Source organism: Vidua chalybeata, chromosome 7 (genome assembly GCF_026979565.1).
Source record: "Vidua chalybeata isolate OUT-0048 chromosome 7, bVidCha1 merged haplotype, whole genome shotgun sequence".
NCBI lineage: Eukaryota > Metazoa > Chordata > Aves > Passeriformes > Viduidae > Vidua > Vidua chalybeata.
In genome coordinates this window covers 18,883,562-18,896,450 of record NC_071536.1, presented here as the reverse complement: position 1 = coordinate 18,896,450, position 12,889 = coordinate 18,883,562, and the positions used below count along the sequence as shown (strand labels likewise).

The following is a 12,889-nucleotide window of genomic DNA, read 5'->3' as shown; positions in this document are numbered from 1 at the left end:
AGATGCTAGCTTTGCTGGTTTTTTTTCTTCTTCCTCAGTCAAAACCTAGTAATGCTTCTAAATTAAGATAAACTACAAGTGTTTCAAATTTCCAACGGAGCTATTCTGCAGGGGGCAAACAGCAAATTATTTTTCAAGCCTTTCATTTTAGTAGGACATTTTACAGAATGCATTCATTGTCCCTGTCAATATATGTTGCTCATTTACTAATGTCTTCTACTCTTTGCTCACCATTCTGTAGTGGAATTCTTTCCTACTGAGCTGATAACTTTCTTTCCAGGCTTACAGTAATGCATTTTCCTCTCAGATAGGCATACAAGTCAGCAGACTGATGACATACTCAACTTACCATGAGCCCCAGGAACAATAAACCTACTACTCCAGTGTACTAGTACATTACCTCCAAGGCGACACACATTCTCACAAGATTGCTTCAGAATTTCCCCACCCAATCATTTTAAACAAATTATAGATGCTTGGAGCAGCTATCTGCAGGCAGCACACACATGACTGGCTCAACTTCCATCAAACACTGTTACCTATCAGGCTCAGAAAAACGACACAAACCCCCAAAATTCCTAGGCAATAATCAATTTCATATAAGGAAGAAGAATACTTTAAATTATAAACACTATGCGGTCTCTTTGGTGGCCCATTGTGGGGATGGGCTCCATACTCCAAGTAAACCTTGCAGCAGTACCTATTATTTATTTTGACTTATCAGCTCCCCAAGAAGCAGAGTGGAAAGCTCATACAATTCTAGTGCCATCAACCTGTTAACAGAGTTTGCCATTCCCTCATACCAGTGATAAAAAGCAATCACACTTCTTAGGGACACAAAAATATAAAAGTGGTTAAGTTTTAAGCAGCAGCATAAGTATGGTAAAGATTTTTTGTTTAACAGGGTTGTTTTGGGTTTCTTTAGATCTGTCTGTTCAGTAATCTACTGTCCATTTTGTGCATATTTCGTGTCTAATGTACACGGAATACATAAAAAATGTTAACATTTTTATGTTGCTGTTGCTCACTGTTTCTGCTAACAGCATATTTTCACTTTGAAGGATAAAATAAGGAACCACAGCTCAGGGCAGAAAGACATTTTTGTAGCACCTGATGTAGGAGGAGCTTATTAAAAGTAATCCAAATGTAATATAATAATTAATGTGAGAAAGTTTAACCAGAAATAGTTACATTTTATTTCTACTCTTACTTTAAAAGAATTACTGATTCTATTGAAAGATGAATGACAGCCATGATAAAAAGTTGTCAATACATAAAATTTTAACATGACATTCTCCTTTTCTGTTCCCTCTTATTGACCATGATTTTGAAAAAAAATTAGTAGTAGTAAAAAGAGGGGTTCCCATTCTGCATTGTTCACAAGCATTCAAAACTGTAGTTTAAGCCTGAAAAAAAATCATACAACACAAAAGGAAAAAAGAAAGTCCCAATAGTGACATTTCCTACATTATCTGCATGTGTTTAGCAAAAGACACTTTGAAAACAGGCAACTAACGTAGAACAGGAGGCCAAAAAAACCAGCAGCTCTGGTTTATAGCACTTGATGAAAACATGGATTTTTCCCTCATATCCTCATGTTGGTAGTCATGTGATCATTAGTAGTTTTCTGTTTATATTTTAAAATCTATTTCCAGTCTTTATGGTTGCCAGTAGTATTTTCAAAAGCAGAACTTTTAAGTTTAAACCCAAATCTTAGCATTTTCAACCCATCTGCCCTTTTAGAAATGGTGAATGAGTGAGTACTAGAAGTGGTCCCTGAGAAATAATACTCATAAGCAAAGCACAAACATGTATTCAACTCCTTTCTCTTGCTCCTCTTCTTCCAGTGTTCTCAAACTCTATGTCCTGATTAAGGGAAACCTGAATTTTCTCAGATTAAAACTTTTCTAAGTAACAGATTGGGCAAAACTTCAGTATCCCCATATACTCAAATTCTGAAGCTATTAAATTGATGTTTATTATTTCAGTTTACTAACATTGTACTATTTTCACATAGTTGTATTAAAAGGCATCTGACTGTCTTCCTCCCCCCAATGCCTTTGAAGAAGATGCTGTTATACTTGGCAAAATGTTTGTAATTAGATTTTGAGTGCAGGATGTTTTTAAAAGCCTTAAATTCAGTTCCATAAATATTTTCCAATTATCTCCAAAATAATTCTGAATAGAGAAGAATCACAAACACATTTTAGCTCTATCCTATCCATACTAGCATGTGTATTTAACTGAAAAAGCATCTCTGAAACTCCCCAGTTTATCAGAGAATGGCTTTCTTTTGGTGACTCTACAAAGGAAGAACAGCTGGAAAATGCCTTGAAATTGTATATTCCAATTAAAAGTGATGCAGTCCAGATCATTGTATGGTGTGCCAGAGAGATAAATTAAAAAGAATCCTTTTACTTTCAGTTACACAACCTATTTTTCAGAGAAGTTTTGCAGATAATCACAGACTTCACCTTTTAAAAACAGTAAAGCTTATCTGCTTCAACATCAGAAAAAAACAAATAGCTTGAGCAGATTTAATATTCAGGTTTGCTTTAACCTGAATTCAGGTCAGAAGATCTGTACAGAATAGAAATAAAAATAATATTCCTTAGTAGTAGAAGAGTATTAATTTTATGGAGTGATTTTAAGTATTTCACTCATGTTAAGTAGCACAGTCAATACATCCCGTAATCAAAGGAGTAAAGCACTTGTCAGTCTTCTCTGGCTACAGACAGCAACCTGAAAAAAAATCACTTGTCTTCATCAGCTTTAGCTGTTAGCATTTAATTATTTTACGGATAATGCAGTATTGTAAGGGTTCAGCAGCAACACATTTTGCGTAAAATATTCACCTAGGAAGCACTGATGAAGATGCAGGAGCACTTGGTTAGAAATACATGCTTTTTCTCTGTTTCTCCATGATTAAAAACTTGTTTAAACTACACTGTCACTTGTATCAATGGGTTGCTAAAACAGTCATTTTACTACTTTTTATTCACCAAGCTGACAGCAAGTCCAGTGCAGCTGAAACATGTAGAGCGTACTGAGCATACTGTGCAGTTTGCTCGGGCAAAGTAGGTCCAGTTTCATGCTCTTGCAAAGGACCTACTTTACAAATGTTGCAGAATACCAACTACACATTTACGGCAGTCATTCATACAGGATTTCCAGATGTCCAAAGCTCCTAGAAAAGTGTCCCAAAGCAGTAAGAAAATAGTAGATGACATTAAAGTGATAGAAGGCTTCATGTTTCAACATATGATATGGCGGACAAAGACACTGATTAACTTAGCATAAAGTATTTCTACAAAATAGCTTCTAAAGTCTTCTTCTAAGACAGTTCTTCTGTGACATAATTAATAGTTTTATCACTAGAGTTGGAAGCTAAGTATTTTAAGAGACAAGTAGCAGACTGAGGCTCAAGAGGACTATAAAATGCCGAAGTACTTGAGAATGGTTCAAAATCATGTCAGTAAATAAATCCTACACAGAAGCGAACCCAACTAGAGCAGCTTCCTTCCAAAAACAGAGAGAGATCTAAAATTCAACAAGCACACTTAACTTCCCCCAGATAACTAAAATTTGAGTAGATGAGAGTATTTTTTGAGAACATGTTATCTCACACAAGGCCAGTGTTGGTTCTAATAACTGGTCTAACAGATCCAAATTGATTCTGTCCCTTGCTTTGGATGCACAGCGCAGAAAAGCCTCAGTAAATCCATGTTGCTTCTGGCAAGTCTTAGTGGTTTGAGATAGCTTTGGCATCAATGCAATCACATCCACAGAGCACTTCATCTGAACTAGAAAATCCTGACTTGTGTTTGCTGTCATAACCAACACAGCTTACCTGCAGACTGGATACATTACACAGTCTATAAAAGACCTGACTTGTCTGATAGTGATACTCACACCAACTGGCTGAACTTATTCCACTTCAGTATATTTCCAATAATTTACTAAAACCTTGTCTGATAGTGATTCTCACACCAATTGGCTGAACTTATTCCACTTCAGTATATTTCCAATAATTTACTAAAACCTTGTCTGATAGTGATTCTCACACCAATTGGCTGAACTTATTCCACTTCAGTATATTTCCAATAATTTACTAAAACCTTCAACTTTAAAACTTATGTTTCTATATTGTCATGTTCTTACATGAAACTAAACTCTGTGCCTTTCAGTTTACGTGGTATGAAAATGAAAGGGTGCAGGTCTCATTTATAAAACAGTCACAAGACTGACTTGGAAACTGACTGCAGGATTACCATATTCTGAAGATGTCACAGATCATCATTCACATTTTTCACAGTTGTATTAATATGTATGATACATGTATGAAGTAAAAGTAAGTAGCCCATGTTACAAACAAACAAAGACAAAAAAGCAGAAATAAATGTGGGAACTGTAGCACAAAAAATATGTACCATGCCATCTTACTAACATAATGTTAAATATAGTAATAATTGCAATATAATTAATTTTGTAAAAAACATCCAAGAAACCAATAGTAAATTTAAAATTCCCTCCAAAATTTCCTTTTCAAGATTTATCAGCCTTACAAAAAAAATCAGCAAGGAAGATACGGAAAAAAAACACCAATTTTCTGTTTTACAATTTCTCTTGTTTGTGTTTTCTTTTAGACTTTAATTATATAAAAATAACAATACTCAGTCTAACTGAGGAATTTGTATTCAATCTGAAATGGCTTATTGCTCAATTATGGAATCAGATATTTCAAGTGTGCTCGTAAGAACTACCAAGTTCAAACCCCCATTTTGCAAGATTATTAAATAAACCATCGTTAACATGGTCACACTGATTGTAGTAGTTTGTCAAATTCCTAATGACTGCATTTACAGACTTCACCTTTATTTAAATTCTAAAACATTTTCTTTTCAAGATGTTGCGCATCCGAACTGCATAGTATCTGACTCTTCAGTTAATGTAATTTAACAGGCACCATAAGTCAAACAATTTGTTTCCATAAAAAGACCGTTGCTTTTTTTCCCCAACAAGTTACAGCAATTTCCATAATAATGAAATAGTACAAACAGCAAGTGGTTACAAATCCAAGCACAGTTTGTATTTTCTTTATTGAGTGCTTTATTCTTTTGGATAGAAATAACATTTAATTCTCATTCCATTTTATTAAAATTCTTACCATTGATTTATCTGATTTTCATAAACATAAAGTTTTAAAAGTAAAGCCTAGTCCTCCTTAAACTGCAATGTTAATAACAGCTATTTAGCAATATCACAAAGCAGTGTAGTTAGCCCCCAGACTCTGGTCTAATTACTAACTTATGTGATTAGGTAACAAAACCAAAGGCCAGATTTTCTTCCTAATTTTGCAAATATATAATCAAGTTGTAAGTTACACTCATAACATTAAAGTAAGACTAGCTCCTCAAGAAAAGGAACAGGAAATCAAATTATTAGACCTCCTTAGTTTCTGTATTAAGCTCTTACTGTATGAAATGACAATTACTCAAAGACATGTGAAGATCCAGAACATATCTTAGAACTCCCTCATGGTTGAAGGAGTTTGAAGTCCAGGATACAGAATTTTACTTAGGATGACACTACTTCAGGAAAACGAAAAACCTTGATTCAAGAAGACAGAGAAAAACTTATTTTGTCTCTGTGTCCTTCTTAAGCTTGAAGTGACAGAGGGAAAAAAAATTCTGCTCATTCAGAGTCTTAGGAAAACAGTATAGTACTGCACAAAATGCATTTCTATGCACCTGTGGTCATGAACCACTACTATGACAGACACTATTATAATCAGTTTCTTAAAACTGTTTTTCTTTAGGTATTCTTACCAAATGTTACTTCTCCATTGCCATTCCTGTCAAATAACTGAAAAGCAACAATGAATATTGCATCTGGAGTACACAAAACAGATTCAAATGCCAAAAATTCTTGGAAGGAAATTAACCTAGAAAGGAAAACAGAAAAGTTATAAAGATTTTTTTAATTGCTCATAATACCAATGATAATTTACATTTGATACTCTAGAAAACAGTGTGATCCAAATATTAAATAAAATTCTAACTTAAGATAATTAACACTCTAGAGACTGAAAAGTATGTTACATTTAAGTAATTAACATTTATGCAAGTCAGTTTCTTCCTCTATGAAGCAAATGAATTCTCACTGAACACCTACAAGTCATTACTTTTTAATTATAAATGTAACCAGCATCTAAAAATTAAGACATAAAAACACCACATGAACCTAACAACCTAACAACATGAAATTTACAGGTCTGTTATTCTATTACTACATATTTATTTCCATTAAGAAAAAATACTGTAATGCAAGTACAGGAATACACTATAAAACACACATTTTCTTAAAACAAAACATAACATGCATAAAAAAATAAACAGGTTCAGAAAAAGTTACATTTTATTATGGAAAGAATACTACACTCCAAAACTTGAACTGCCAAGTCATGTACTCAGAGCCAAATATAAAACATCTGGGCTCAAAGACAGACATGACAAGGCAGGGAGGGATCTGAGTGCAACAGCAGATCACAAGATTCTGAGGTGGGTAGGCAAGACAGTCACTGGCACAATTCAGGGTACTTGGGTAAATCCAAGTCCTTGTCCTCACCACAGATTAACTCACACTTGAATGTATGCACAGATATCTTATTAGGATATTAATAAGTAACTTTTCTAGAGGAACTCTGCTTATTCTGACTAACACAAAAACCCCTTCAGAAGGCATCCTAACACTGTATGTATGAATTGCTGCAGAAGGATAAACCTGAAGCTAAGCGTAGATAAAGGGTAAGGTTGGCACAAGAAAATAATGGCATAAATGACGGGATATATATTTTAGCATTAAATAATCAATGGAAGTAAGAATGTCAATTACATCTTTTATATTTAACAAAAAATTTACTGTATATCAGTAAATGCTGTTAAAGCAGAGAATATCACTGCTTCCTAGAAATTTTCCTAGAAAATGTACATAATTGATCTCAACTTAGTACTCATCATATCAGATCATTAGCTCCTAGTGATTACTTCAACATTACTGCTTACTGCTAAAGAGACAAGTATAAAGTCTGTTCCCCACAGGAAAAAAAAAAGAGAAAAAAATCACAATATTCACACTATTCATTACTATATCTAGTCTTTCTCTAGATATACATGAAGCAGAATTGAGATACTTTAAAAAGGTTAAATATGTTAACATTCCTGTATATATGCACTGCACAAGAAAGGAAGAAACCTAGTGACTTTGAAAATTATTAAGATACTGAAAATACAAAATTATCATATTTACCACATTTTAGCAAGAAAAACCAGAAATGTGAGAATGGCTCTTCACATGCAAAGTCAATTTCATCCAAAGGATGATCTTGATAAATAAAGGGTTAGTACCAAAGAAACAAATATTCCTTTAAAATAATTGTAAATACTATCATTTCAAAATACACCTCACATACACGCATAAAGCTGACACACAAATGAGCTCTTAATCAGGAAGCTTTATAACTGACAAAATCAAGTGCTGATCTCTGTAGAATGCATTTGTAGAAGCCTGAACCTGAAAGAAGACATCTTCAGCAGTCTCACTATAACAGTGCCTACAGCAAAAGGAGATAGGCACATTCAATTTCCTTCCCACATATTCAACTTGCAATGCCTAAGAGCAGGGATAACCTCTGTGATCCTCCATTAGCCACTAGGGCAGAGATAACAGGAGCTGGATTAAACAGAATGATGAAGCTTCCCACCCAATCACTACATAAGTATTATCCAGTGAACCCACTGCATTACAGAGTCCATAACAAGATCAAATCACTCACCTTGTGTTTTATCTGTAACATTTAAAAAAAATTTCTTTTCCTCTGATTTCTTCTGTACTGCTACCCTTCTAAAGCACACAAAGTAACCCATGTGTTTGCAATTCTTCTCTCTCCTTTTTTCCTACTACAAGTCTTTCCTAATATTTCCCCATGCAACACAGCTTTTTAGGCATTATGTATAGCTCTGTTGTGACTCTCCATTAGGTGAAATATCAACTCTTTCTTGGGGACTACACTTAAGAACACATTTCCAGATTGATATACTGATAAAAGCAGTACCCAGAAACAAGCAGTTAAAATGAAGAATTTTGAATTACTAATGTGAAATTCTCTAGGTCTGAAGAGAGAGCAAAATATTTTAGTGGGTTTTGGCACATATATATATGTAAGTATATTCTTCAGAGAGGGTATTTATCCTATCCTAAAACCAGTGCCTGCAGTCTGGAGACACAGGAGTGCTTTCAGCATCAGTGAAATCCTATTGTACTAAATCGGGAACAGGCAAGTTTAGAGCAAATTCTAATTTAGAGGACATCACATAAGTTTCTAAGAACATGCATTTGTAACAATGAGGAAAAAACATTTTGGAAATGAACAGTCAGCTGTTTCAAGAACTACCTTAATGAGTTCCACTAAAGCAAACCAGTCTTGTACAGCAGTAATGGGAGAAAGCAATAGTGCTCTGGAACAGTTAAGTAAGGATCAAGTTACCATGAGACAAAAAGTAAAACCATTTTTTTTTAAACGCATGCCTACAGAGTGCCAGTTCCAAAATGTGCTGTTTCTGTAAAGTGCCAAACTTAAACCTAAAAGAAATAAAAAAATATTAACAATGGAAGCAATCATCAATACTCCTGAGTATTTATTTCAAGCAAGGCTAAGAGAATATGATAGCAGATATAGGAATGAAATTTTGTAACAGAACCCAAAGCTTCTCAAAGACTTGCTGCATGACATTGGGCTGACATTTAATGTAAAAGTATATGTACAGACCAGGACTACGGCTATGTCCTTGGACTTCATAAAGTAAATCCTTAGAAAGCTGCAATATATCCCAGAATTCAGTTTAAGACTGCAAGTTATTCGTGCTATTAGAGTCTGGATTTTGATAAATTACAGCTCGTTACAAATGAAAGAATGTGAATGTAAAAAAAAAAATCTGATGTTGATAATGGGGCTGTAACAAATTCTTCACATGAAATATCAATTGAATATTGATCAAAACATTTAGAAAAAAGTTTCAGACAAGTATTCAAACAGATAAGCATTTTACACTTTGAACTATATTGCAATGCGAAATAAAAATCCCACTCTTCCCATAAAGAAGGTGGTAAAGCACGCTTACCCATACTTGATTATATCACTTCAAATATTACCAAGATTTTTTGAAAAAAAGCAATAAACAAAAACAAAACAAAAAAATCTTATTCACAGGGAAAGTAACAAAAAGCAATACCTAAAAGTTCTGTTGTAGCATTAAAACAAACTGATCTCCTACTGTAAGAAAGACCCTTTTATAAGACATTTTTTGAAGAAATGCACACTACAAAAGATAACCAACAGCTTTCAGAGGAACAAAATACTAAGCATGTTGGTTTACTTTATCAATTAAACTATTTTGAACAGATATATACAAAATTACCTTTTCAATTCATAATAAAGCAACAAACTGAAGCTATGTATTGGAAACAGAGACAGGTTACTAACATTTATCAAATGTATGTATAATTAAATATATTATCAAAGTGCTGCAGCCTTATGAAAAATCATATAGCATTACATCAAAGAGGAAATCCTATATTTGTCATTTAGGGTAAGAAGTATACAGCACAAACAATTTCATTTCCCTTGCACAGATACTATGCAAGCTGCTCAGGATACTACGCAAACCAATAAAAAGTTCTATAACAGAATCCAGGAAAACAAAACCAAAATTTAAGTAACCAAGGAAGTGAAGGAGCTTTCAATTTAAAGTAAGTTATATTTACGTATTTACAACTTTGTAAATATTTAAATATTTACAATATTTACTATTTTTAACAGCATTTTCTTCTCAACAAAATAACCATTCACTTCTGCATTCTTGACCTCTTCTCTGATCCATCTTAACCTTCTCACTTTACATTAACAATGTCCAGGCCTCCTACTACAATCCAAGGCCAAAACCAGAAGCCTACATACAGCAAAAGAAAAGGCTCCTTGGAAAACAAATTAGTTAGAGGGCACTACCTCAGCAGAAGTAAATTGGTTTCAGGGAACTGTCTAAAAGCAAGCAGGAGCATCTGAGTTGGAAAAGCTTTATGTCGTGTGACCTGATTTTCATTAGGCAAACAACTTCTTCCTTCATAAAGTCACTAGTGTCTCTCTTTTCTAATAGTCAGTCTTTTTAAAAGATCTCAATGGTTGGATTTGAATTGCGCACTACAGAAATAAGAAAGCTCTTCCATATTTTTGCCTTTAATTTCAGGTACTGAAGACTCTACAGTACCTGATGATGGACGTAGACATACAAAAAAGAGCTTTTCTAAGGCAACCATACTACACTTAACTTACCTGCTGTTCAACTTCCTCAGTTTTTGTGGAATTTAACAAAACATCATCAAAATAAATCTCAGCTTAAAAAAATCCATGTTAAACACTGTAAATTTTTCTCAGTTTTCACAAGTTTATAGTCTATTGTACTTGTGAAAAAAACTTCTCATTTAAACAATCCTAAAGTGTAATAAAAAATTAGTAATACATTTTAGAAGATGACGTTATCAAACTCATGCACTCATACATTTAACAATACCCTAGTTAACAAGGGAAGTTTCAAATGGAAAGCAAAATTCTCACCCATCCTTAGTTTGATCTGCCACTCCAGCCAACAGCTGCACTGTTTTAGGATTGTGATGCGGATCCGTATGAAGTCCTAGGTATTTCTGCACAAAATCCTCTGGGGTCATGTAATGCTCACCATCTTTCTCAACACTTGCATACTAGAGTAAAAATAAAAAAACAAAGCCACACAAACAAAAAATAATCCATTTAGATGCTAATTATCAGTGAACCAGTATCTTCTAATTAAAAGAAAAATACATATTTCAGAAACTGTCAGGAAATGGTGAAAATTTATAAAAATTACAACCATGGTACAGCATTCCATTTGCACTACACTGAAAACACAGCACATAAATTTTCTTACAGCTTCTAGAAGCAGATACCTTCTGAATAATTGTTCCTGATCTTTAATTACTTTGGAAAACATAAATTATTTCTTTTCTCTTTTTGTGAGAAATAAATGTTCAGATTCATTTTTATCCTGAAAGTAATATTTTTAAGGAAAAATTCACACACACCGACAGTGCTTGCTTCAGCATCCTGTGTATCTCTTCCACAGTGTCAAACCCTCACATCACCTCATCATCTTTTACTCTTCCACCCTACAGCTGTGATCACAGCTGTTTGCAAGACTGCACTGTAAACCAGATTACTGAATCTATGGAGAGTTAAAATAGAATATTTCCACTAAAACAGGAACACAAAGCAGTGGACAGGAATCCCTTAATTGAGAACTGCTGCCAACAGGACAGCACAAGGAAACTCTGGCTTCCTTTAAGGAACTCAGAAAGGTTCTCAGCTATACACACAAGTGACTGAAAAACACCTTATGAAGCACAATTCTGCTGCAAGACATGAAATCCAAAGAAAATGTTATGTATGAAGGCCCATCAAACATGCAGAGTATGGAGCATATCTTCAAGAATCACTGAAGTCAGCTGACAGCAGAGTGCATATCAAAGACAGTCAAAACCTAAACACCATCTTTTTTTCTCCAGACACCAATTTCTCTGAGTTTATCATAAATAATAACCTATAATAATACCTTCCACAATAAAAAATGTTTGGGGGAAGCTTTGTTAAAAAATATTGAAACAAAAATAATTAACTGACAGATACATTGAGCTCCATAGGAGAAGGTCATGGCATTTTGGAAGAGTTCGGCAGAAAGTCAATAAATTAAGGCCTGACAAAGTAGCTAAGCATGTAAATACATTAGTCCTATGTTTGCACCATGTAACTTACGTCAAGGATCTTTTAGTCCAAAATAGGCAATTTTAAATTATAGCCTAATTTTAATATAAAACATATCACATCAATTAAATCTTTGTTTTTCTCAGTTTTGAACTCTGTTAATTTATAACACAAATTTCTTAGTATGAATTTGTAGATTGCCTCAGGTAAGAACTTGATGAATTTCCATGAGACTTTTTTTTAAAACATCCTCACATAAGACAAACATACAAACACCCTACTCTAGTTTACAAGCTGGTGCTACATATCACCACACTTTCAGAAACAAGGCTTTGGAAATCTCTTTTTGTTTCCTTCTCCACCTTGCTTGAACAGGTTACACTTGAATTCAACAGACAGGGAATAATTTAACAGTATTTTCCAAAGGCTAACTATGTCTTGTCTAAGAAAAATAATGAAGGAAGAAATCTGGTAACTCTTTTTCCACCCAACTCTTTCATCTTTCCGTGCTAATTTGTTAGAAAATTTGTTCTTTTATGGTTCTTACTCAAGTCTTTGGTTAGCAAACACCTAAAGGGTAACTTATTTGATGGTGCACAGACATGAAATTTCAGTGCCTGCATTTCATAGTTACAGGATTAAGAGAAATAGCACATCTTTGTAATGCAAATCAAACTTTCATCATTTCAACAGTTTAAAACAGTTAAAAGGAGCAGATAGCACTCCTGAGAAATTAAATGTCCTTTAAGATACAAGGTAAACTGCATGGCGAGAGGGCACGTATCCCATTAGAAGACATGCATGAAGAGAAGGAAATCTAAGTAGACTCCCTATGATTAAGGTGGATGGTGACAAGGCCTAGAGCTCACATCTTCTCTTCTAACCATTTCCAAGGGAAGCCAAATTTAGGAAGGAATGCACGACCTTTAGCTGAAGTTCACAGAAGAGACCAGCACTCTCAGCAAGGAGTACAACGTATCTGACCCCTAAACACTTGCAATATTTCATAACAAGACTTTCTGCAACTTAGTCTTGAAAAGA

The 12,889-nt window shown here is 34.1% G+C and overlaps 1 protein-coding gene across 2 annotated transcripts in view; it reads right to left on the bottom strand.

Moving 5' to 3' along the window:
- SLC25A12 (solute carrier family 25 member 12) overlaps nt 1–12,889 on the bottom strand; it is a 45,733-nt gene that overhangs the window by 30,315 nt on the left and 2,529 nt on the right. For both annotated transcript variants that reach the window (XM_053948046.1, XM_053948045.1), the window contains exons 3-4: nt 10,670–10,812; nt 5,829–5,944 (exon numbers count right to left, since the gene is read on the bottom strand). In XM_053948046.1, coding sequence (XP_053804021.1) covers nt 5,829–5,944; nt 10,670–10,779 — 226 coding nt within the window. In that variant the 5' untranslated portion in view covers nt 10,780–10,812. The remainder of the gene's footprint in view (nt 1–5,828; nt 5,945–10,669; nt 10,813–12,889) is intronic.